The following is a 26,918-nucleotide window of genomic DNA, read 5'->3' on the forward strand; positions in this document are numbered from 1 at the left end:
AGAGAACTAATGGTTACCTTGTTTTCTGCAGTTAATGTTTTCAAATAAAAGCAGTCGTTCACTTTTAGCCTTTTGTTTCAGTCTCAGAAAATGTTATATTTATATTTAGATATTGTATATCGGTTATCGGCTACCAATATTTAAGAACAAGCGGTTATCATTATCGGCCAAAATGTACATATCGGTGTGTCCCTACTCCATTTGTTAACAAAGAATCTCTAAGGTACAGTATACATTTGTCAGGGAAAAGTTCTTTGTTGCTGCGACACAGTTTAACCGTTTAACTAAATTCCCTTTCAACCTCTACATTATTCTATGAAAATTTAAAGTTTATGAATGGCGTGAAACATACGTTGGCCAAGAAGATGTGAATTAGCCTGTTGTGCTGGTCAGAAACCTCAATACAAAAAGGGACAAAAGAGCTATCTTTAAAACCTTATAACTTTAGGAGCAAGTTACAAATTAACTATAAAATACTATAATAACTATAAGAAATTAAAGTTTATGCTAACAAGATTAAGTAAAACAAAAAAATGTTTATTGAAATTAATTAAATGATTGGCCTAAAAATTATTGCAAAGATTTTTTTATTGTTGCCTCCGAAATTAACTGAAATAAGTACAAGGCACTAAAATTATAATAAAAATAAAAAACTAAATAAAAACTAAAATAAAAATAAATTAATCTTAAATAGAAACACATAATAACAAGAATTGCTAAAAATGTCACTAAAATGATCATAAAAACTAAATCTATTCCAAAAATAAAAGCTAATTAGTAAAACTAAAAGCAAAACTATAATAACTGTGGGTCTAAATTACAGTAAGTAATGTAAAAACATAAAAAATGTGAAAATACTATGTGAAAATGACTGGTAAAGCCAATTTGACTGGATTTACAAATGCAATGCAACGATCTTTTTTACTCTTTTGAAGCTAATAGCTGCTTTTGGTGCCCCTTGTGGCAATACTTAGAAGGCAGCACATATCTGCGTTACATTATAAATTAAATTTGAATTGCCTGACGGTCTTCAGCACACGTAGACAGACATGTCATGTCCACTTATCTGTGTAGAGAATGTTTCTAGCTTTAGAGTGACATCATCGTCAGCACGTGAAATAGCCATGGGAAACCCGAAGAATCTGACACAGGCTGTTCTGTAGACACTTAGCTTTTATACTATCAGGTGTCACTAAGAGCTCAGGTCATAGAGCGGTGAGGCAGCATTGAAGGTTGGAGGTGTAACACGTACCAGACTTCTTAATTGTCCGTACGCGACATTGAACCGTCCTCAGCTCGCTTGTAGGGCAGGGTGATTGAGAGATAGCAGATGAACTAAAGGTGGGGGGTTCTCTGCCTGTTCTTGCTGTAGTTACTGTGTGAAGGCACTCTGCCAGATGTTTGAATGGGACTCCTCTTTCCCACACAGTTGTGTTCTTGTGTTGAAATGTGATGGCTGAGGGGGGTCAGCAGCGCCTGGTCACAGCTCATTTCATCACATGAACCCTGAGGATAATACCACCTTTGTGTACTTTTAGTGCGTGTTGTGATGTGTGTGTGTCTTTCTGGTGCTCAAAAGCTTCTTTTGTGTCTCCACGCAGGGAGGGGATACACTGGGAAGCCATCGATTGGATGGACAATGCAGAATGTCTGGATCTGATCGAAAAGGTGCCGGTTTAACCGTTGACTTTTTATCACCCTAGATGTGACCACACTTTATTCACTGGAAACCATTTTTGATCGAAGAGTAGCCCACCAGTTACTTGTTTTCTTATATAATGTTCATGTAGACATGAAGAGTTTGCAACATTTCTCAAATCCGTTTTTCTGTAGGTTATTTTTATTTCTTGTCTTTTTTCTAAATCATCAGTAATGAAATTCTAAGTCAACAATGTATTGTCTTATACAAATGGCCACATTATATCTGCACATTAAGAAGCATAATTTGACAATTAAATACAGTTTTTTGACTAAAAGTCAGTGAGAACTTTATTCCAATGTGGACCGTACTAAGTGCATGCACTCTGTTAAATGTGCTCTTTTCTGCAGAAATTGGGCATGTTGGCTCTTATCAATGAAGAGAGCAGATTCCCTAAAGGCACCGACCACACCCTCCTGGAGAAACTCCACAGCCGGCATGCCGTAAGTCTTCCTATTTAAAGCACATACACTGTTTCTACTCTCATTTTAGATCACACAGGGTTAAGTCTGTTTCAAACTTGCTGATAAAGACTAACGGCCAGCCAATAGGCAACACCCAGTCACACCCCCATAGCCTCTCACACGCACATGCACAATGCTGTAATGTGAGCAGGCTTTCCTCAGGCCGCAGAAAACAATGCAACTACGAGAGAAAAGAGTGTCCTCAGAGAACCTAGATACAGTCTGTCTCAACAAAACCTGCACAAGTGCTTTATCTGCACTTATGATCACTTCAGAAATGAAATGTATGAAGAATGTTCTTTCTGTTTCCACAGACGAATCCTTACTATGTGAAACCCAGAGTGGTGGACCACCAGTTTGGTATTAAACATTATGCAGGAGAGGTAATTCCATCAACTATGCACATCTTAAAAAACAAAAACTTTATTTTACAACACAAATTGTTACAAAGCAGCTTTGCATTGCAACATGAGAAAAAATGAACAGTCTTACCAGGTATGCAGAAGAAATTTGCAGCGTATACCAGAAATGCTCTTTGCAGTATTGGTTTTGTGGTGCCTTATTTATGCGGGTGAAACGATTTTATAAGGTCTCCCAAGTTTTATAGTACATTTCAAATGCGTCTAATTAACATCAACAGACTGTAGAGTGGCACTGCCTAGTCTTTACAGTTACACAGCAGTGGGTGGCATGGCCGACACATCTTCTCTTACACAAATTAAGTGTTGCTGAGGTCTGATTACCTGGGGTGAAGCGGGAACTCTGCCCCTCCCATGAGCCATGTCAGGGTTCTGCTTCAGTGTTCTTGCTCATCTATTAAAAATGAAAGAGGAGAATTGGTCTTTTCAGAATGAGTAGTTTGGCCAGAATGCTGAAAGAGAGAGAGAGAGAGAGAGAGAGAGAGTGTGTGTGTGTGTGTGTGTGCGTGCTTGGTTTGCCCTTTCACCATGGGCACCGCACAAAGTCTCCACAGTTTTAATGTGCTGGAAACCACAGCATTCACTCCCATGAGAAACATTTGGCATGAAGAGCCATTAGAGCTGTCGTCCAGCTTTCTTTCTCAAATTAAAGCTTTTTTCCCCTTTGGACATTTTATTCACTCTTTTGCTGGCTTCGTCTGGTGACCGAAAACATTAGAAATGATCATCGCAATACAGCGATGCATCCTTGTAACTGGACATTTAATGTCAAGCACATTTTCAGCTGAATACTAATTAAATGAAAATTGACATACATTTAAAGAAGCTCTATGGTTTGTTGATTTGTCTAAGCAAAGTCAATCCTAACCCTTCACTTTAAACTAAATATTTTGCCATTCGTTACCCACCCTCATAAAAACTGATACATAGCAAAAAAAGTATAATCAAAAAGCTGAAAACATACTTGTAATAACTAGGAGAAACTAGACAGGAAGCATATATCTCACACATACGTGATGCAATTGATAAACTTTTAATATAAATAACACAACACGATAGACATCCAACTGAGAACCTTAAACACCTGAACGAAGAAACCCTGGGGTATATGCACAGGCTATCAAGAGTAGCTAACAAGACACACCTGAAAATAATCACACACTGTGACAACTAACAATGACAAAGAAAACTACAAAGAACTACAACAGGAACAGAAAATCAAAAAACAAAAAACAAACTGAAAGTCGACAACAAACAGGGGAGACAGACCAGACTGGATTATGACAATACTACTGGTGTGAAAGATGTCTTGCTTTTGGTCATTCAGTCTCATTAAGGCTCCACAAGCAAGCCAGTTACAATCACAACAGTCTGATATATATACCCCCCTTCAGAAATGTCCAGTATAAAACATTGCTCCACAGAATCTGAGTCTAATCTTTTAAATGCTTTCAGCCAAGGAATATATTAAGCATCTGCTCTAGATGCCAGCACAAATGAAAGATCAGACTATAAGCATCAGGTGAATATTCTCTTTAAATGGGAGGTTGTAATTATCCAACTTGTTTTATAAATACCCCCAGCATGTGCTATGACTGCTACATATAAACTCAGGAACTTATATCATGGTTTTAAGATCAGAGGAGGAATCTGTCGCCACGGAGGGCATGACTGAATAATATTCAACAGGTGATAGTATTTGACCACAGAATACTGCTCACCTACCTAATTTCTAATTGTAAGGATTAAATCAAGAACAACCATGATCAGATTTGGATATTTTCAAAATATACAGAGAGAGGAGATTGTATTCACAAACACAAATGCGTGTTATCAGAAATGTTAAGATATGCAAATGCGCTTTGTAAACAGTGGAGTTCAAATCCATTATGAAGTAAACCAGTAAAAAAATTGTTTTTGCTTTTTAATAATTTATTATTGTTTATTACTTTTTTATTGTATTGTTGAAACCTTTTATTGACAATACAACAATTTAAGAATAAAATTCTATAAAAGTTGAATAAAAATGTACAATTCAGAATTTCATAGTTCTGGATTCATGTTTTTACAGTATACTGTATGTCTAACTTACATACATTTGTGTTTCAGGTATTGTATGATGTACATGGCATCTTGGAGAAGAACAGAGACACATTCAGAGATGATATCCTCAACATGCTAAAAGACAGCAGGTGACAAATCATTCAATCCATTTAAACTGATTTTATCAAATTTGTGGATCCTGTGATACTGTGTGTTTCCTAAAGTTAGTAAGATATCTCATCTTACTAACTTCACTGCTGCATGTGATATTTTACACATTAGTTATGCATGCATCTTGTTAATAGATGATCTCATTTTAAAAGAGAGACTATATTAAATATTTGTGCCTGTAAAAGGATATTTGTTTTATAAACCTTTGATGAATATGTTTTGCCTAAAGTAATCAATGGATTTGTTATTATTCTGCATTTCTGAATTCAGCAGTCAAAACCCACGGTTGTTTCGAACTGCCGGTTGGTACAACAAACATGAAAGCTGTTTTTGAGTGATGCTTCTTTTGTGTTTCTCTCAGGCTTGACTTCATCTATGACCTGTTTGAGCGTGTTGGTAGCAGGAATGGAGATGAAACACTAAAGATGGGCACTGCCCGCCGAAAACCTACCGTCAGCTCTCAGTTCAGGGTGGGTCACTAGAAAGACACAACTTGATCATTTTTTAAATTGAATACAGGAATGTAATTGTGATTTTGTAATGCAAAATGTAAACAATGTTTTGCAGAATAAAGATCAAACATAAGTGCAAATTAAGTGCAAACCTTGCAGAATTTTTGTATGTTGTTCTGCACCCCCGTGTCATTGTATGTACCTTCCTTATGTTTAACCCCTTTGTCAGTATTTGCTGGTTTGCAAGGTTATGGGTCTTTGCGTGTCATAACTGCCATGATGGGGGATTTTTTCAGCTGCCCTTGTGCTGTGGCTCTTAAAGCCAGGGGATTACCCGCAAACCAGGCTCAAGACTTCAACGGGGTCCGTACATGTTGCCTTATTCCCCTGTCATTAAATCTGAGCCGGAGCCTCTCAGTCTGAGACTGTGGGATAGGGTGCCAGGTTGAAGGGTCCTTGATGTGACTTGGTAAATAGTGCGCTTGTCACTATCAGTGTTTGCCCTCTTCAACCTGATATGTGGGATGAACAAGTAAATAGTAGCTGTGGTTGCTGAACGGCAATTTTGCCCTGTTGATTTGCAGTTTGGGGGTGTAATTTAGCGTTATTTTGTCTGTGTGTTTCAGGATTCTTTGCATGCGCTGATGGCGACTCTAAGTTCCTCCAACCCTTTCTTTGTACGCTGCATCAAACCTAACATGGAGAAGGTAGGATTGATATGTTTGGACTGTTTTAGGAACCCTATGGTTCTTTGTGACAGAACAATCGGTCCAAATACACTTTCAAAGTGTCAAATGACTCTCTTAAAGTTACAGACACCCCAAATTACAACTCATACTCAAACAATTACTCAGCTTCGTGTTATTCCAAATGGGGTTTTCCCATTTTTATGTGAAATACAAACAGAGATGTTTTGCAAAATGCCCAAGTGACTTCTTTAGTACCATAAAAGCATATTGTGACCAAAGGCCGTCAACCTCAATTACCCAGACAAAGCATCTTAAAGTGCGTCAAATCTGTGATATATTTCACTGTTCACAAAGTATGTTTTAAGTTAAGGGAAAGACGAGCATCAGCATTTAACTGCTCCTTTTGTGTTTAAAAAAGTAAAACTTTGCAATAAGGTTGTACTTGTTAACCTCTGTAAATGAATTAGCTAACATGAACTAACAATAAGCAATATAGTTATTTTTTCATGGTAGTTCATTGTGCATTAACTATGTTAACTTTGGATTTTATAAATGTGATAGTAAATGCTGGAATTAATATAAACTAAGAATAATGAATGGTGTAGAAGTATTATTAATTGTTAGTACATGTTAGCTAATGAATTAACTAATGTTAACATATACAAGCTTATTGGAAAGTGTAAAAGAAAAAAAAAGAAAGTCACATGAGTTTGGAACAGTGTTAAGATTTTAGAAATTATGGATTTTTAGCTTTCACATAAAGCTATGTTAGAGGAAAAAATCCCTTATAATGCAAGAGAACAACAACAACAATATGGCAACATCTTAATGTCAAAAGCAATACAGCCAGCAAGTGTTCTGAGTATGAAATGTTCTCTAGTGTTCATTCTGCACTCCGTAAATAGTCTCATTGTGCTGCTCTGTTCAGAATGGAGCGGCCCATCCCCACCACCAGCACATTCCTCCAGCCCAAACCCGCCTGTGCTGGGGTCAAAGGTCGAAGCTGTCCGCTTCAGCGGTAGTGAAAGAGTTATCATGCTCCTGACCTGCGGCAGAGGAATGTGGAGATAACAGACAAAAAAATTGCATGAAGCCTGAGACACTGTCTACCCTTCATTATATGATATAATCAAACCGTAATAAAGCTAATTCGAGCCCCCATTATGATTGAATTGATTATATGGGACTCTCATTTCATCGGACAGAGGATCAAGTTGGCGTTCCTGGCAGAGTTATTGTATTGTGCAGATTGTCCTCAGGGAGGGAAATAACGGCTGTGCCTCATCTGGCCCTATGCCTGCCTCTCTCTGTCATTCCACACCTTTTCTTTTATCGTTCATTCTACACAGTAGTGAGCCCTCACTTATCTCACCCCAGTCTAAGATCCTTAGAAGGGTCTTGTTTTTTTTTTTACAAAAATCTAAGCATAAACAAAATTGACTTTGTATCTATTGAAATGAGAGACACAACAGAATACAGGAGTGGAAAGATGTCGTCTTTTAATGCAGTGTTGAGCCACACCAGATGTGCTGCACACTGACACCGAGCTCTGCTTTGTAACACAGTGATCAGAAATTCAGATTAGACAGAACTGAACGCATGGCGCTGATGTTACTAAGCCGGCCTGCTGATGGTCACCGAGCATGACACAACACCTCACACAATAGACGTAATCAATTCAGACTGAAAGCTTCATCACTGTTAGTGTTCAACGCAATTCTTTTTGCTCACACACAGGAATCTATTGTTCTTAATGTGACAGACCAAAACAAGGCTGAAAAATGATTGAAGAAATGTTTATCGTACTGTTAATGTATTAAGATTTGCTTTCAGGGTCAAATTGGATAGAAAAAAAAGTTTATACTTTCAGTACTTTCATCATTTACTCACACTCAGGTCATGTCAAACCTGTAAGACTTTCTTTCATAAGCAGAACACAAAAGAAGATATTCTGAAGAACGTTGGTAATCAGACAACACTGGCCCCCATTTACTTTAATTGTATGGACACAAAACCACTTTTCACAAAGTCATTTCACAAAATATCTTATAATATAGAGTCATATACAGGTTTTGTACAACATGAGGGCCAATAAATGGTCATGGAATTTGTATTTTTGGGTGACTATCCTTTTAACACCAAGTAATGTTGACATCATAGCTAATGGACATCTTCTGTTTCTTCCAGAACGCCAACAAATTTGACCCTGACGTGGTTCTGAATCAGCTGCGTTATTCTGGAATGCTGGAGACAGTAAAGATCCGCCGAGCAGGTTTTCCTGTACGAAGAACCTTCCACGACTTCCTCAGCAGGTTCGCCATAAAGCCAAGAAGATGCCATTAAACTAATGACAGTCTATCAAAATGCAGTTAACAAGAGCTGACAGCCTGGAGCACAAAATCTGTTCCAGGTGCACTGTATTTCAGCTATAGCAGCTTTTGGAAAGCTCTGCGGATACACAAGGTCCCTAAAATCATAACGAACAATACCAGGGAACGTTTTGGCCAACTAAGAATGTTTTTACAGTGCATTGTTTAGTAAAATGAGTGAGGTGGAATATGTGTATTTGTTCACACTGTACTCGCTTCCTGTGCAGATACACAATGGTCCTGAGGGACGGAAAACACACAGCGGACGACAGAAAGAAATGTGCAGATCTGCTTGCAAATTATGACATCACAGAGAAAGAGTGGCAGCTGGGAAAGACTAAGGTGCAGTTTCAAAATAAACTCACGTTCACATACATGTCTGTTGAAATATCAAATGCCATTATTAATCATCCATGCTAGAACTAAGTAAAGAAGAGTTTAGCCCTTTAGATGAAAGCTTTTTTGAACTGCACAACCTTTATTCAGATTGTTGATTTCCCTTTAATAAGCTGGAGTGGTTTTCAAGTAACCTTATTATGCAGGTTGTGTTTGTAACAGCACTTGACAAGCATGCAATGTATTTTAATATATGCTTGTCCATCCAAAATAATTCCAAAATAGTCCTTAATACACATAGTGCTCAACTTACATGTTTGTCATCACTATTGGACATTTTAAATTTTAAAGCATTTCACATTGCTGCAACTATACAAAGTGCATGCTTATTTCACACCATTCACTATTAAGTATATTAATATTACATAGTTAATTATATATTATTTATTCTTACTAATTAATTACATTGCTATTAATTTATGGTTGTTATTTAAAGTCATCAAAATGAAAGTTGTTTATATGTCTATGTGTTGTATTTTATACTTTAAAAGCAAAAAAATAATAATTTTAAACAATTGGAGAATATTTTCTACATAAAACTGCAGTTTACCGAGAAACTGACGAAACTGCCTCTGTTTGCAACATCATAACCCTGTAAACAATCACGTTAACCGATTTCAGCTCTGGTTCTGCAACACGTGCATGCGCTGTTCACACGTTGAATGAGGCACCTATGCACCTAATGGTCCAAGCTCAAGTGATTGTATGGAGGATGGGATTAATTTGCATATTGCCATTTAGACAAATAAAATGTTTTGTCCACAATGAGTCACATCATTCAGCCCATTACCAAGGTTTCAGCCGAATGGACTGGACAGGACAATAATGTCTACCTTTTAGGACACACCTTTTCACCATTTAAACAATAAAACCCAGTCAAAATTAAACCCCACTTATAAATACAACATAAAAAACACACAGAACCTGTGAATAAAGAACCTACAGTAAAATCTCAATCAAATTCTAGAAATTCTTGTACAAAATGTTAATTTTGAAGCCTTATTAAAAAAATGTTTCCTTGGTAAGTTGGCTTGTGGTTACTCACTTTTGAATGACTCATCTGGATGTGCCCGGCCTGAAACGAGGCCACTTTAAGGGCGTTTGGCAACAAAAGTACAGCTGCTGAAAAGATTACTTTCTGTTCTCTGTTCAACATTGTCTATTCATTCTTATCTTGTAATCAGTCAATTATTCACTTTCCTCAGTCAGTCTCTGCCACACATTAAGCGCAGCACTCCAGCCAGGCTGTTTTTACAGTAAGAGGAGCTCTGCGGTTTCTTTGGAGCAGGAAGGCACTTTAAATAAAGACATTCTTGTGTCCTTTGATTCGAACCGCTTTTATTTAAATTAATTGATTCCAGCGAGCTCTGTGTTATTTCCTTTGGGCTGTCTTGACTGAAAGCACGAAAGATATCTCTTTATTAGGGTTTGCATTGTTAGATCGATGCTCGGTTACGGTGATCACTGGTGTTTGAGTTTGGATTGTCTGATTTATTTCTCTCAAAAATCAACTTGAGATGGAGATGGTGATGACCTGTTACGGTTTGTGGTCGGAAGATTCTGAATGGGTCATTATGAGCAAAAGGCAATGCAGACTAAAACTACACATTTACCATCTAAAGAATAATGTACAGTCAGCTGGTCATTATCCTTAAATAAACACAGACAACATAATGTCTAAAAAAACATTTTAAACTGGTTTTATGGCCTTAGCTGGTTTAAACGTGTTTATCTAGCCTTTTACCTCAGACACGTGGGTCTTTAGCTGGCCTCAAATCCTCTCTAAAACTTCTCTTAAACCATCAAACCAGCTAGATCAGACTGGTAGACATTTTTCCACCATTACTCTACAGTCGGTTCCTTTACACATGCGCTTGGCCCGAACTTAACTTCTGATTAGTGTTTGTTGAGAGGTCTGGCTAGTGGCTACTAATATAAGTATTTATATTAACTCTATCACCTCCATTGACAAGCTATCTCCTCAATTAAAAAAAAACCGCTTCCCCGCCAAAGATGAGTTATTACGGCAATCAGTGTTTGTACTGTTGCACAGCAGGTGGCGCTATTATACACCCCTGGGGAAAAGTACAGAATCCCAGAACCTAGAACGTATATGTTTTAGCGGTTTTTAATAATTGTTCTGAGTGTTATCTGGGCGGAATCTTTGACAAAAAATAATTATGATCTCAGCTGTTTAATCAAAATGAGGCATTTTTGAAAAAACCTACCCTTATCTACGGAGTGATAAAAAACGAGCAAATGAAGATAGAAGAATACGGTTTCTTTTGTTTAAAAGCTGAGTCTCTGTTCTTTCATATATTTGTCCATATATTATTTACAGAAAACGTACTGTGAGCCATTAAAGTTGGGTGAAAATGTTAAAAAACGCTGGCGTAGGCTGGCAACTTTTTTTTTTTAAAGGCTGGCGCCGAATGAGTTAACATCGATTCATATTTAAATTTAAATTTTTTGTCATTTAGCAGATGCTTTTATCCAAAGGAAATTACAAAGAGTTTAGGGAGCAATAAGCGATGTGTCATACAGCAATAATACAATTATATAATACAAGTTACTGGTTTAAAAAAAAGCTAAACCAATACCTGTTGAGAGAAAGAGATGTGGTTGACCGGACTGAGTAAGGAAGAATGTTCCACCAGGAAGGAGTTGTGAAGGAGAATGAGCGAGAAAGCGATTTACTGTCCTTATTGGAAAGCAATACAAGACGCCGCTGGTTTGCTGAATGCATTATCTTGAATGGGTGTAGGAGTGTAGGAGGGTGTGAAAGTATGGAAAGTATACAGGCTTCAACTGGTAGCCAGTGGAAAGAGATGAAAAGGGGTGTCACATGAGCCCTTTTGGGCTGTTCGAAGACGAGGTGTGCTGCTGCGTTTTGAACCAGCTGGAGGGGTTTGATAGCCTTTGCAGGAAGACCAGCAAGGGGAGCATTGCAGTAGTCCAACCTTGAGATTACCAGGGCCTGGTAAAGGGGTTGTCCTGCATGCTCAGTGAAATAGGGTCTAACCTTTCTAATGTTGAATAAGGCATAACGGACAGTTGTTCATCAAATATGACTATATTTCATCAAATATGTTAAATTGGATGATTAGATCGTGTTGCACCATGCGGTGTGCCGGAAACACATGTAGTTCTGTCTTGGCAGGGTTCAGCTGGAGGTGATGTTCTTTCATCCAAGCTGAGATGTCTTCTAGGCAGGCTGTAATGCGAGCTGCTACAGTGGTATCGTCTGGGTGAAACCAGCTGTAGATCTGGGTTTTGTCAGCATAACAGTGATACGAGAAGCCATGTGCCCGTATGATGAGTCTCAGTGATGTCGTGTAAATGGAAAAAGCAGTCCTGAGGGACCCCAATGATCATGTGGTGAGCAGTGGTCAGGCGCGCCCCTCCATAACACCCTGAAGATCTGCCAGAGAGGTAGGATTTTAACCAGCGGAGAGGAGAGCCTGAGATTCCTAGAGATGACAGGGTTGCTAGCAGTATCTGGTGATTGACAGCAGTGGCGGCTGGTGAATTTTCTTTGAGAAACTAAATGTGGGACAAGTAATCCGTTTGTGTGGGACAATGTGGGACACCATTGAAAAACGCGAAACTGTGAAAGCATTTGTATATCATTTTTTACTTATAAAAATGAGTGGTTATTTAGTCCATTCCAACTATAAAATAATTAAGACATAGATAAAATGTTTTCTAACATAAAACAACTTTAATGGCGATTTCAATTTAAGGGTTTCTGATTCCTTTCAAATTTTGAGCACAGATCGGACTCGGAGTAATCATGTTGTAGACTTTGAATATCTTCTCAAAAAGAGAAAACTAAAGTATTAAAGAACAAACAAATAATGAAAAAGAGTTTCTTTTTCACAACTAACTAGACTGCTGAAATGCCGGGCATTTTCTCAATATGCGACTTGCGGGACAAGGGGTGTAAATGCTGTGCGATACAACGCAAAGCGGGAAGGGTGGTCACCCTAGCTGTGGCACACTGGCACAGCAAAAATTCAGCAAACAACAAAGTCAAAGAACATCTAGTTACCTGTTTATTCATTAAATCATCTCTCATCTCTAGTAACTTCGATGATATATACCTCAAATGCAAGATACCATCCCTCTGAATTTATCCGTCTCAATAGACGAGTGAAAACGTAATGTGATATTTTGCAATGTCCTATAATGCTCTTGTTTATTTGGCTCCCACGCACACATGCGTAACGACACAGAGACAAACGGATTCAGATACATGCACGCACTGGACACACAGACTCTCTCCCTGATGAATAGAGTCATGCTTTACAAATTGTTTAGCTGTAAAATAGCCTCATTGTTCTGTGACAGGGTCAGGGCTGTTCAGCTGCAATTTGTTCTCAGCACGTCAGAGCACCAGTATATTCAAGGTCAGCTACTCTAACCTACGGCTTTCACTTTTTCACCAGACTTGACAGTCATACTTGTTGAATAACCTGTTGATTTGAGACATTTTTTTCTTAAGGTTTCAAATAGGTGATTCTCCATCCTGTTTGTCTCCATCTGCCGGGAATCCATAGAAAAAATAAGCGGTCTCTTATATGAATCACTCATGGGCGGTGCTGATGCACCACATCAAATGTTTTAAGCAACGGGGGGTAGATCAAACACATGACTTAAAACATCAGGAGAGCCGAGTATGGTCGATGTTAATCCTTATGTTCCACACATGTATGTTTTTCATGTTGGTAGATAAAGACCCTCTCTTGTTAACAGTTTAATGTATTCCAGTAACCTTTATGATTTTGCAAACATCTTTGTGCGGTTCTCATGGAGTGGGTGAAGATCTGGGTAACCGATCCGATGACAGAGGGGCTGATATATAGATAATGATTCATTACTACGTTGGCCACTGCTGAACGTGTTTGACAATCCGTTGTGGTTGTTATCTTAGTCTGAGGTGTAGATTCAGGAGAGTGTTATTGGGTTTAAGTGTGTTCTTTAGGTGTGAGTCGTCTTGCCTTTTGTATGTTGTGTTTTTGGCGAGTGTCAGATTTGAGGTGAAGGTTGGGGGTTGGTTGGCAGACTGAGAAAGGGGTCTTGGATAATGTTTCCTCGTTCTGAACAATCTGTGTGTAATTATATACACGTTGATTGTGTGTTGAGGAAGTGTGTTACCTAGATTGGGGCTCAGAGTTTGCATTGGATGAGGGAAGGATGTGGACGAGGAAACTTCCTTGTGTGTGTGTGTGTGTCTGCAGCTGTGCGTCAGTGATTACAGGAACATCTGGGTCATTGGTTCCGGGAAATCTCACAATGAGCTTAAAAGATCTGTGGGAAGCTAGACGTGACAACGTGTGTTTGTAATCATGGTAAACCCTACTGTGTGGGGACCAAATGTCCCCACACAGGGGATAGAATATACAGTTTGTACAGTATAAAAATACATTATGGTAGACATTATGATAAAAATCATATGGAAAGTTCACAGGTAAAGGAACATGACTTTTGATTTTTTTATGGCAGTCGTATTTACTTGATATTTCTTCTTTACACTATTTTTGAACATTACATTTACTGATAAAAGTGCAACCTAGCTAACAAAAACATATTTCAGATTTTCTTTATAATATTTATTAATTAGATTAAAATGTAAAATTTACCACAAACCATCATTTTTTTTAATAACATTTAGCAATGAAATATGATTATAATAAAATGATATTTTAACATTTGCAAGAATGCTATGGATAACTTTAAGAAAACATTTTGGAAACGTTCTGAAAACATTACCTGTTAGCTGGCAATGTATTTAAAAGGAATAGTTTGGCCAGAAATAAACAATATGTCATCATTTTCTCACCTATTCATTCCGTGTCATTCCAAACCTGTACGACTTTCTTTCCTCTGCGAAACACAAAAGAAGGTATTTTGAAGAAAGTTGGTAACCAAACAACAATGCCCCCCATTAACTTCCATTGTTTTTCCCCAAGGCCTTACCTTTAAGCATGAGGAAAGGGTTAAATCTCCATGTCTCCTGCTTCTGAGAGAGAGCTAGAGAGAGGGTGTGGCCTGCTCTTTGGAGAGCCACTCTTTCCCCCTCCTCCCCTCATCTCTCTCTCTCTCTCTCTCTCTCTGTGTTCGTGCACGTCAGTCTGTCTGGAATAGCCCAAGCAGCAGTAACAGGAAATCAGAGCGCTGTGGTTTCAGCACAATGGCAGAGCTCCACAGCTCAGCTCCCTCTTGCCTGTAGCCTGCTGAGAACATCAGAGCACTGCTCACAAAGTCTGGAGAGTTACCCATCAGGATACCAAAACCCTAGTTCTTCTCTCTTTCTATCTTTCTTTTCTGTTGATCTGGCAGGTGTTCCTCAAGGAAGCTCTGGAGCAGAGGCTGGAGAAGGAAAGAGAAGAGGTGCGCACAGCAGCTGGTATGGTGATCCGGGCCCATATACTAGGTTATGTGGCAAGGTTAGTAAGGCTTTGTGCATGTGTGTTTGTGAATAAACAAGCTCTCGGTTGAAATTAAGTTGGGTGAGTCAGCTAAGAATGTTGTTAACAAGTGACTTCGGAGACTTTTTATTAAGAATGAGGGGATGAATTGCTAATTTCAATGCTGTTGGAAGTTTGCATTGCAGAATGATTTGTAAGTACAGAGTGAATCAGTGCTTGGAGAATGCTTGGTGGATTTAATTTACAATGAAAGGAAAAGGAAAGAAATTAGTTTAGTACTATAAAAAAGTTAATAACTTGTTGTTCATTTGCAATTTTTTTAAGAATAAGTCCATTGTCTCTGTCAAGTTTGAGGGATGTTAGCATGTTTACTTGTGACTTGTGTTTAGAAATGATGAAACACACACTATCTGGGATTCTGGATTTTAAGCGTCACGTGATACAGGCATCTGCAGCATAAATCTGACTCAAATACAGTGTTGCCAAAGTGTTTGGACACTTAAACTTGGACACTTAAGTTCACCCAAAAATTAACATTTTTTATGTACTTGTCCTCATGTCATTCCAAACCTGTATAACACAAAATAATATATTTTAAAGAACGTTGGTAACCAAACCATACTGGCCCCCATTGACAAGCCGAAGGGACATTTCTCAAAATATTTTCTTTTGTGATTCCACTGAGTCATATACAGGTTTTGAGGGTAAGTAAATGACAATTAACATTTTTGGATAATCTGTCACTTTTAGTTCCCCAAGTCACACTTAAAAATGTCATAGCATATGTCATTGCATATATCAAAATCTGCATCTGTGCACAAAATATGTTTTTTCAGTCTTTTATTGCACATAATTCCTTTAAAGTATGCTTAAACCAATTGTTAATAAAAAAAACTCATGTAACTAATGTCATGTCCGTCTTGCAGAAAACACTATAAAAAAGTCCAGAGCAGCACCATCACAATCCAAAAGAACTACCGCGCTCACTTCTGGAGACAAGTGTTCCTGCGTTTCCGCTCTGCTGCTGTGGTTCTCCAGAAACACCTCCGTGGACGACACGCTCGCCAACTCTACCGACAGCTCCTGGAGGAAAAACAGAGGAGAGAAGAGGAAGAGAGAATCAGAAGGGAGGAAGAAGAGAGGAAACGACAAGAGGAGCTGAGGAGACTTGAGGAAGAGAGGAGACAGGAGGTAGAGAGACAGAGAAGAGAGGAGGAGGAGCAGAAGAGGATAGAGGAAGAGGCTTTGCAGATACAGCTGGAAGAGGAAGAGTTTAACAGGACGCAGGAAGAGCTTAAAAGCAAACAGATATTGCAGGAGGTAGAAGACGGAGAGGCAGGACAGAGCAGGTAAACCACAATCTGTTGAAATATTTTGCTGTGAATTGAGGTTAATCTGAATCTGTGTTCAGCTGTACTGTTAATCTACTCTAACTGAATAAATTCTGTACTTGTTTGTGTTTCCTTTTAGGGATCTGGTGGGTCATCACAACCAAAAGGTTTTATTTTTTTATTGGACATGAATTGAATTTTGTCATGTTTTTATAAAAAGATTGTGTTTTGTGTATCCCCTTAAAAAGTTTGGGATTTTGGTTATACGGGTATTTGATCCAAAATGCTGCCATGGATGTGCCATGCTTTTAGAATCAATTTATAAATCTCATATAGCCGATAAGTAAAGTGTCATATACAGACAGCCGGTATCGCAAAATAAATCCAGACGGGTGATCAGGGCCTGTCTCGAAATAAAACTATTGGACATGAAATATTGATTCGAAAACTTATTAGCTCATTTGCAACTTTACAAGAGGAAAACCTGTTAAATATCGGTTTTAAGAAAAGACACCCAGTTCAAAAAAGACAAACATTCAATTTTGTTTAATCTTTTGTAAATATAGTCTCGTACTGTATGTTATTCGTTGGGCATATTTATATTTAAAGTGATAGTTCACCCAAAAAAGAACATTCTGTCATCAATTACTCACCCTATTGTCATTTAAAACCTTTATGACTTTCTTTCATCCGCAGAACACACAGAAAATATATATTTTGAAGAAAGTTGGTCATCGAACAGCACTGACCCCCATTCACTTCCATTGTATGGACACAAAACAAGGGCAAGCGAATGGGGACCAGTGAACAACTATTTTTAAAATATATATTTTTTGTGTTCTGCAGAAGAAAGAAAATCAAACATTTTTGAAATTACGAGAGAGTGAGCAAATTTTTGGATGAAGTATTACTTTAATTTATGTGTAATATTAAACTGTGCTGGTCAGGATGACTCACAGTACCCTAGATGATCCGGCATCATTTTTTAGAGTTTGTTTTAAGGGACTAATATACTTTGGAATGTCACAACTAGCCAATCAGAATCATGTATATCAGAGCACTGTGTAATAATGTGATTTTGAACCCTGTCTCAAAGAATGAGGCCATATAGGTTACATGCACACTTATTATATAATAAATAGAAAATGCATGCATTAAAGGAGTAGTTCAGCCCAAAATTAAAATTCTGTCATGATTCTGAGATTTCAAAACTATGTATTCTGCCAAACACAAAAGAAGATATTTTGAAGAATGTTGGTAACCAAAAACCGTTGGTTCCCATTCGATTTTATTCTATAGACAATAAACCAATGCAAGTCAATAGGGACAAACCTCGTTTACAAACATTCCTTAAATCTTGGTTAAAAAATATAGTATCTTCTTTTGTGTTTTGCTGAAGTCATACAGGTTTAAAATGATAAGAGGGTGAGAAAAGGATGACAGAATTTTCATCTTTTTAGGTGAACTACTCATTTAAGCATTCCAAAATCCACAATATTACCATACTGCCATTTTATTTGATATTTAAATGTGCTGAAATGAATGACCGAATGAATAAACTGTATTATAGAAATATAGAATTATTAAACTGTCACTACATTATATTTCAGAGGGTGTCCCAAAGCCTGTGCCAGTACACATCCGAAGAGGAGAGTCGTCAGATGGAGGAGATCCTGAGACTGGAGAGAGAGATTGAACGGCTACAGAGACAAAGAGACGAAGGGGTTTCCTTACTGAACGAGAGCTCCAGAGACGAACTGCGGCAGAAGAGGGACGCAGAGATCTACCAGCTGGAAAAAGAGGCTTCACGTGTGGCCACCGAGTTCCTGGAGATGCTAGACTTCGGAGGGTTGGAACAGTCACTTTCCAGCGAAGAGAACCTTCACGACCCGTCCGAGACCACCGCGCCACTGGCCGAGGAGGAGGTGGACGAAGGCTTCCACGCGGACGACGAGTGCATACCCCTTCCTGACTTCCCTCCCCCATCTCCTGTGCCTCTGGACAAGGAGATTCTTTCCAGTCTTCCACCTCCACCGCCCGCCTTCGCCGAAGGTCTGCTGGACTCACCTGAACGTATGGAGCGACCAAAGTCTAGTACTTCCATGAAACAAAACAGACTTTCAGACATTCCCCCACCTCCACCCACAGTTCCGCCTCCACCCCCACCCCCACCTTCAGCTCCGCCCTCTCTTCCACCTACACTGACTTTAACCAAAGGAGATTATGGAGTGGTTTATAAAAACTCAAGGAAAACTGTAACGGAGATTGTGTTGTCAGAAGAGGAGACGAACTTCAGCATTATTCCAGATACTGAGTCAGACTATGACCAGGAAGAATTTGAGGAGGCGTTGGGGAGTTGTGGGGACGCAGGAAGTACAAATGACGGACACCTCACTGACGAGGAAGTGCTACGCAGGTCCTGTACCTACAATAGCATCGACTCCTTCAGAGGAAGTTCAGACTCAGTGAGTTGATTTAGCACACACACACCATTGAGTTTCATGAGAAAATAATGAGAAATTCGTTGTCAGCTAGTGGCTTGGCTTGACTGGACAACTAGCTCCCTAGTCGCAGGAAGACCTGAATAAATACATTCTGCATTGTTTCCACCACATGCCAAAGAAAGAGATGAAACTTCTCAAAGACAATTTAGTATTTTAATGCTGTGTCAAAAAATTATACAAAAAAATTGCTGTATAACTTACATGAGAGAAAAAAATATTTATAGGAAAAAAAATATGAAAAGAATTGTGTATAAATGTCTTTGTCCTGCTGAACACAGAGAAAGTTATGTAGACGAATGCTTGTAACAAAACAGTTCTTGGCCACCATTGTCTACCATAGTATGAAAAATTGGTCTGTTGAAACACAAAATAATATATTTTGAAGAATGTAGGAAAGCAAACAGTTCTGGGATTCTTTTGACAACCATTGTAATTTTTCCTACTATGTTAGTCAATAGTGGCCAAGTTTGGTTACAAGCATTACAAGAAATGTATACAGATTTGGAATAACTTGAGGGTGCGTATAATTTTAATATTGGGTAAACTATTCCTTTAATTTGTAAAGTATTGTCGCTTTCATTGTTACTTCCGGTAATTGTTTCTAATCCAGTTGGCCTCAAGCAAATTTATCTTGATTTTTAGATATTTTAACTGAAAACAAGACAAAAATACTACAGTAAGTAGACAATTTTTTCCAGAGTTTGTGGAGAACTAGTCTGATACTGACTCGTTACTAGTTGTTTGCTTGTAGCTGCGCATAAGATTAATCTTTCATACATTTGCAGTGGTCTTTGTCACCTCAAATCTCACAAAGAATAAATTAAATAAAGTCGTTTTGACAAAAGAATCACTGCCCATGTAAACACCTCACAAGCAAACATGTCACCTGAAAGACAATATGCATTATATCTGGGTTACACAGTTATACAACGTCAGTTGTTGCGAGATCCAGTATTGCCAAACAACAAAAACACTACATTAAGGACATAATTTTTGATAACTGTAATACTTATGATATAGTAAAGAATCCCATCAACACTTACACTTACGTGTATTGCTCTAGATTTCTTATAGCCACTAATATTTTTTGCTAGTTGAGGTTGAGAGGGAATGGTTGAATTCTATTTTAACTTTACCCCTCAGGACATTTTCAGAATATTCAGCCAATGCCTATTACACCTGCTCCCAACACTATTCCCCTCAACTTTATTGTTTTTCGCTCGAGGATATTTGAACCCAGAGGCCTGTTTTAAGTTCTATTCGGGTGTAATATGAAACGTGTCATAAATGCAAACAATGGGAAGACATTTACTGATCTCGTCCTGTTTTTGTTTGCATTAACTAGTTGGGTAAGACAGTGATATGCCCTGCCATAGAAAAATTACACAGTGCTCCAAGGTGTACGATTACAGAGTAAGGAAAAGTAATATTAGACAAAAAAAACTATTCACGGTTACACAGACAAGGCTTAAGGCTAGTCTCAGACTAAAAGGAATGTGTGACCTGTCTTAACTGAATATAACTTGCCCAGAAATATCTTAAAATACATCAGTGCCATTGTTTTGTCTCAAGATGCTCACCAGTAATGTATTCTTCTAAGGCATTTTCTTAAAAGCGACATAACGATCTTAATTCAACTAAGGCATAGTCCTGGCTTAAGCTAAGCCGTGTCTGTGAAAAGGGGCCCAAATGTTTTTTTTTATACTCGTTGTTGATGTTTACATCCTCTTTTTGTTCACAGTTTATTGACAGTAATGATGAGAATGATGGATATGTGGACACAGATGAGGAGGTGTCAAATGGTAGAGTGCATCTGCTAAATGGAAGCGGACCTCCATATTTCCACAGCTATCTGTACATGAAGAGTGAGTGTTTTTTACTTTTACCACGAAATTGCTTGATTTCTGTCTTTGTTTAGGGTTTAGAGCAAACATTTTACCAGACCAACCAATGGTAGTGGAATTAGAAAATCTACCTGTCAAAAACACATCTTTCTGGCGAAATTTTGGAGCATTAAACTGAACTGATTACCTGAGCTTTATTGCGAAATTATGTTTTTTCTAAAAAACGTTTTTGTTTATTTACACTGAGATTTCTTCTATATTATTATGCAAGTCATTATGTCACATGGAGCATCATGTATGACATGAACACACATTTTTTCAGTGTCTTAATGCATATGTTTTCCTTGCAGTTTCTAAAAATGTTACCAGCTAATCGGCATCCAAAAACACATTTTTATTTGTATTTGGCATCTGGTGATGATTTTTGATAATTTTTTTTGGACCCTTCCTATATAACCGAATAAAATTGATCAAATTTAACATAACAAATGTATATACTGAAGCCAAAGTTTGTTTTTCATTTTTAAGGTGGGCTGATGATTCCATGGCGCAGACGCTGGTGTGTTCTGAAGGACGAGACGTTTATGTGGTTTAGGGCCAAGCAGGAGTCTCTCAAGTCAGGCTGGCTCTACAAGAAAGGGGGAGGAATGTCCACCCTGTCCCGCAGGAACTGGAAGATGCGCTGGTTTGTCCTTCGAGACGCCAAACTCATGTACTTCGAGAACGACAGCGAGGAGAAACTGAGGGGAACCATTGATATCCGTGCTGCCAAGTAAGAACTCACTCCCAAAAGGATGTATTTACTTGTTGTCATTTTACTTTATTTCAACATTTTTAGTACTATACACTAATGTGTACCCTGTGTTTCAATCACAGAGAGATTGTGGACAACCACGAGAAGGAGAATGCACTGAATGTTGTGACCGAGGAGAGAACATATCAGATCTATGCAGAGACACCTGAGGATGCAAGGTAATTTTTAACATATACAATCTGTAAAGCTATCTGTGGATCTAATATATTACTTTACAATGTATAACCGTTTATCTCTAGTGCCTCCTTGTGGTAGATTTCCATAATGTTGACTAGATCTCTCACAGACGTGTAATGCTTCCTGTCTGCGTCCTTTTGTTGCAGCGGCTGGTTTAATGTCCTGAGCCGAGTTCACTGTGCCACACCAGATCAACTCCTGCAGATGCAGCATGAACATGCCAATCCCAAGAACGCAGTTGTGAGTCTACAATGTACACAATGTGTTCATGTACTAGCCACATACTGTTGTGTTGTAAGAATTTGATATTGACCTGTGATGTTCCATCCTCAGGGAACACTGGATGTTGGGCTTATTGACTCTGTCTGTGCTTCTGACAACCCAGACAGGTAATACTTGATGTCACCTGTGTTTGGTGTTGGTAACTAATGATGAGATCTCTTGACACTGTTCCTGAAATTCATGTGCTCTCAATCTTCAATCAAAATCGGAAAATGCACTTCCGCCTTTCTAGTGGCTATCCATCTCCAAAGACGTAACTTACACCCTACACCGGACGCGTCGTGACACGGCAAAAGACAATAGAACCTATTACAACCCATTATACTAAAAAATTGTCTACACTTAATGTGACATGCCATTAAGAACAAGGCATCTGTTGTGTCGAGTTGCCCTGCTCACATCCAGTGTAGACAGGGTGTTAGACGGCTTGTGCAGAGCATCCGTTAACTCCTGTCAAAATGCAATGCCTGTTTCACAGACCACAGCCATTTTTTTATTTTTTTTACTCTCAATTCAGTATTCCAGTTCACCTGGAAATGCGTCAGAATAATGAAGTAAAAACAATCGCAACTTCCGGTTCACAGTGACTTTAAGAGAGTAGCAGAGTCTACACCACAACTAAAGTATATCCATAATGAAAGACATGAGCGGTATTATTGGGATCACTTTAAGAGCCAATTTTTACAGCTGATGAAACATAAAACATTGACAGCAAACCGAAAAATATTTAAAATAAAAGTGCTCACACATTTAAACAGCAGAACGTGATTAGAATTTTAAAAATAAATTGATGTTGGTTTAGTTATCATTCTTGGTGAGAATTTTACTAATTTCTTTACTTACTGTCATGCTATTCAAAAACTCTACGATTTTAAAATGGAATTGAACCAAGCAAAAGTCAAGGGAAAGGACAAAATTTGTCCATTTGACTCAAGTGGTATATTCCAGTTCTTCCAGGTTCAGCCTGCAATGTGGAAATCACTTTTTATATTTTTTGGTGAACTTTCGTCATACAGTACTATGTTTTAGTTATGTGCTAGCATGCATCATTTCATGAGAACTTTTTTCTCTCAGGCCAAACTCATTTGTTATAATCACTGCTAATCGTGTGATTCACTGTAATACTGACACACCAGAGGAAATGCATCACTGGATTGGTCTCCTGCAGAAACCCAAAGGAGACTCCAGAATAGATGGCCAGGAGTTCATAGTCAGAGGTGGGTTAAACTCACAAAGATTTACCAGCACTGTACTTCATACAGTCAATGATCAACACAAATGTATTTAGTGTCTATTTGTGTAGATATTCTTTCTGTAATATACAATTATTTCATAATTATGTAATGCACACAAGCAACAAGTTTCCTTCTGCATAGTGTGATAAATGACAGTAATTTCTTGTGTCAGGCTGGCTACATAAAGAGATGAAGTCCAGTGGAAAAAGCACTTCTCTCAAACTGAAAAAACGCTGGTTTGTTCTGACCAACAACTCACTGGATTATTATAAATCCTCAGAGCGCAGTGCATCTAAACTGGGCACACTGGTGCTCAACAGCCTGTGTTCTGTAGTTCAGCCCGATGAGAAGGTCTTCAAGGAGACTGGTGAGTCAAGACTGAAAATTAATAAGATAAATCCATGTGTCATAGATGATTTGAACCTATTTGGAAACAAACAACAGGAGATAGGAAGAACAGAATATCCTGAAAATTAATTGAACATATTTTTCCACAGGTTACTGGAACATAATAGTTCATGGAAGGAAGCATTCTTACCGTCTCTACACCAAGCTGCTGAATGAAGCCATGAGATGGGCTTCAGCCATTCAGGCGGCCATAGACAACAAGGTTCCCATAGAAACGCCAACCCAGCAACTGATCAGAGACATCAAGGTAAATTCACCCTGAAATGACTTTGTTACTTTTAGTGGTTTTCATGGCATGGTAATCACAACACCTCTTGGCTCACATCTCATGTTGTGTTTTTATACCAATGGTCATGTTTCAGTTGTTGAAGCCAGTATCCCTCCAGCCTCAGCAGACCCTCAGGGTGAAATACTGTAGTGTTAAGTGAGGTACAGGGATGTGTGTTCTGTGTGCTGCTCTTCACTAAGACTGTTTCCTCTGATGTCTCAAAATCTTGTTTCATAATTTCTAGGTGCTTCTATTTTTGTGTGAATTTCAGTTTCCAAAGGTGCTTTTATTTGATTTGAGCCATTTTAGTAACTCTCTCCCAAGCTCCACCCTCCATAGGCCAAGGTCACTTTTGATTGTCTAGCTTTTTTCATGTGTTGTATTTAAAAAATTGCTGCTAAGCAGCAACGTACTCCAAACTTGTGCCTTTGGTTGCACAACTGGACCAGGGCAACCTTACAAACTAAAGGAACCTTGTAGTCATCCAGGCATGTCGGGCTGGAATATAATATGAGTAGATATTGTATTCTGTATTTATTAACACTGTATATCCTGCACTTGCTAATTGCACTTCTGGTTAGACCTAAACTACATTTCGTTACACTGTACTTGTATATGTGTAATGAGAATAAAGTTGAATCATCTAATCTAGAGTTGGTCAACCATGCATCATTACGCTTGAACCGATTACCAGCTTGGCTGCTTAGTATTACATTTACATTTAGCTTTTATCCAAAGCGACATACAAATGAGGTAAACAATAGAAGCAATTGAAACAACATAAGACAACAAGCGTTTTATTTTTATAAAGAAAGAAGAGAAGAAATATCTGTCAGTCAGTACTACAGTCAGTACTAATCGGTCAGGTGTTGACGGAAGAGATGTGTTTTCAGACGATTTTTAAAGATGGCTTCTGCTGATTATTATGTATGTTAGTAGAATTAGGTTTTGAACAGAAAAGCTCACAAAATAATTTTGTCTCTTGTGTGCTGTGTTTTCACCTTCAGTGATCTGTGGACATTGTTGTATGATGATTAAACAAAATCTGTAATGCATTGCTTGTTGTTGTTGTATAGGAGAGCAGTCTTAATGTGGAGGCCGTGGAGCAGATGTACTGGAGGAACCCCATTCTGAGATACACCCAGCATCCACTGCACTCTCCCCTGCTTCCTCTGCCGTATGGGGAGGTTAATGTCAGCTGTGAGTCTCTCCTTTATTCGTCTACAATTTTTTTTTCAATGCTATTTGTATACAGTTACTTGATCTGCAAAAACTTGATCCCCCAGTTTGTTAAGACAACAAAAATCATATTAAGACAACAGACGTAAACAGGACCAGCATGCTAGAGGATTTGAAAGCAGAAACAGGATTTGAAAGCATTGTGGGATTGTTCACTAATCCTGATTTATTCATGTGCAATGACCCATGCAATTTATTCCCATTATCCATGTCTCATTTTTCCTGTCCTACTTCCTGCAGTGCAAAAGGAGAAAGGTTACACCAGCCTGCAGGACGAGGCGGTGAAAATCTTCAACTCATTACAGGAGATGGAGGTTGTGTCTGATCCAATGCCCATCATTCAAGGCATTTTACAGACATGCCAAGATCTGCGGTTGCTCAGAGATGAAGTCTACTGTCAGCTGATCAAACAAACCAATCACGTGCCTCAGCCCAACAGCCCCTCCAACCGTGTCCACTGGCATCTGCTCACCTGTATGAGCTGCACCTTCCTACCCAGCCGTGGCATTCTCAGATACCTCCGATTCCACCTGAGAAGGTGTTGCATCCAAAAATCTTTTAAAGTGATAATTAATTCTTAACGGATTATACATTACTGAAGTGTGTCAGTCCTGTTAGGAGAATATAAAAGCTTTGTTTTGATAATGATAACAAATACACAAAGTGTGTCTTAGAACTTTCGTAACATTGTGTTATTCTGATGTCAATCACTTTTTAGAATCAAGGAGCTCTTTCCAGGAACAGAAATAGAGTTGTTTGCTGTGTTCATTGGAGAATCTTTGAAGAAAACAAAGGCGCGAGAGTTTGTGCCTTCCCAAGACGAAATCATCGCGCTCCTGAACAGACATGAGATGACCACAACCGTTTATTGCCATGGTGGAGGGTCTTGCAAAATTTCAATCAACTCTCACACTACGGCAGGAGAGGTATTACATGTTTCCAGCTTTATGCACGGAATACAATTCATACTTGTATGGCTTTATACAATAAAAAAACCTTTGTGATACAAAGAAAAATGATATAGACTGGATACATGCGCCTGGCCCGAAGTTTACTTCCGGTCTGTGTTTTATTATATCAATTTGTTTTATAGTTAATTATATCAATATTAATTCAGGATAATATTTTATTGTGAATTAAATAAAATTAAATAAAATTAAATAAAATTAAATAAATTAATACATAACTTCTGAACAGTTATTGATTCATTGCAGAGGTGTACCTGAAGTTAGTTTGGGCCACATAATGTTTGTATGTGTTGTTTCGCTGAACCCGTCTATAAAAAATAAAATTTTCCCCGAAGATCAATTTTCATACCAGACCTTTAAAAGAACATGAAACGGCTCCATACCTACAGTAGTGGCCAAATGTGATGTCAGATCTAGGATAATTGATATCTTTGCCCTTTATTCAAACGCATTATTAAAGGATTTTTATACTCTCTCTTTAGTTTTGTTTGGACTGTAAAGTGAAGCTTGAGATTGTAAGGCTTGGCAAAATTGATACAAAAAAACACAGAAGCTAACTGAGTCAAGGCCCATTAGAATGTACGCTCACCTAAAGGATTATTAGGAACACCTGTTCAATTTCACATTAATGCAATTATGGTGGTGGTGTAATGGTGTGGGGGATGTTTTCTTGGTACACTTTAGGCCCCTTAGTGCCAATTGGGCATTGTTTAAA

General features: G+C 38.3%; 1 protein-coding gene across 1 annotated transcript in view; it reads left to right on the top strand.

Moving 5' to 3' along the window:
• Positions 1-26,918, top strand: part of myo10l3 (myosin X, like 3) — a 62,218-nt gene that overhangs the window by 29,203 nt on the left and 6,097 nt on the right. Inside the window, exons 13-35 of the mRNA XM_056754805.1 lie at positions 1,602-1,668; positions 2,050-2,142; positions 2,478-2,546; positions 4,692-4,774; positions 5,158-5,266; positions 5,875-5,955; positions 8,125-8,249; positions 8,534-8,648; positions 15,045-15,151; positions 16,060-16,482; positions 16,604-16,631; positions 18,075-18,929; positions 20,710-20,833; positions 21,341-21,584; positions 21,689-21,784; positions 21,950-22,043; positions 22,137-22,192; positions 23,160-23,302; positions 23,493-23,687; positions 23,818-23,975; positions 25,073-25,196; positions 25,476-25,773; positions 25,954-26,161. Of these exons, the coding sequence (XP_056610783.1) occupies positions 1,602-1,668; positions 2,050-2,142; positions 2,478-2,546; positions 4,692-4,774; positions 5,158-5,266; positions 5,875-5,955; positions 8,125-8,249; positions 8,534-8,648; positions 15,045-15,151; positions 16,060-16,482; positions 16,604-16,631; positions 18,075-18,929; positions 20,710-20,833; positions 21,341-21,584; positions 21,689-21,784; positions 21,950-22,043; positions 22,137-22,192; positions 23,160-23,302; positions 23,493-23,687; positions 23,818-23,975; positions 25,073-25,196; positions 25,476-25,773; positions 25,954-26,161 (3,895 nt within the window). The remainder of the gene's footprint in view (positions 1-1,601; positions 1,669-2,049; positions 2,143-2,477; positions 2,547-4,691; positions 4,775-5,157; positions 5,267-5,874; positions 5,956-8,124; positions 8,250-8,533; positions 8,649-15,044; positions 15,152-16,059; positions 16,483-16,603; positions 16,632-18,074; positions 18,930-20,709; positions 20,834-21,340; positions 21,585-21,688; positions 21,785-21,949; positions 22,044-22,136; positions 22,193-23,159; positions 23,303-23,492; positions 23,688-23,817; positions 23,976-25,072; positions 25,197-25,475; positions 25,774-25,953; positions 26,162-26,918) is intronic.

This window comes from Triplophysa dalaica, chromosome 8 (genome assembly GCF_015846415.1).
Source record: "Triplophysa dalaica isolate WHDGS20190420 chromosome 8, ASM1584641v1, whole genome shotgun sequence".
Lineage (NCBI taxonomy): Eukaryota > Metazoa > Chordata > Actinopteri > Cypriniformes > Nemacheilidae > Triplophysa > Triplophysa dalaica.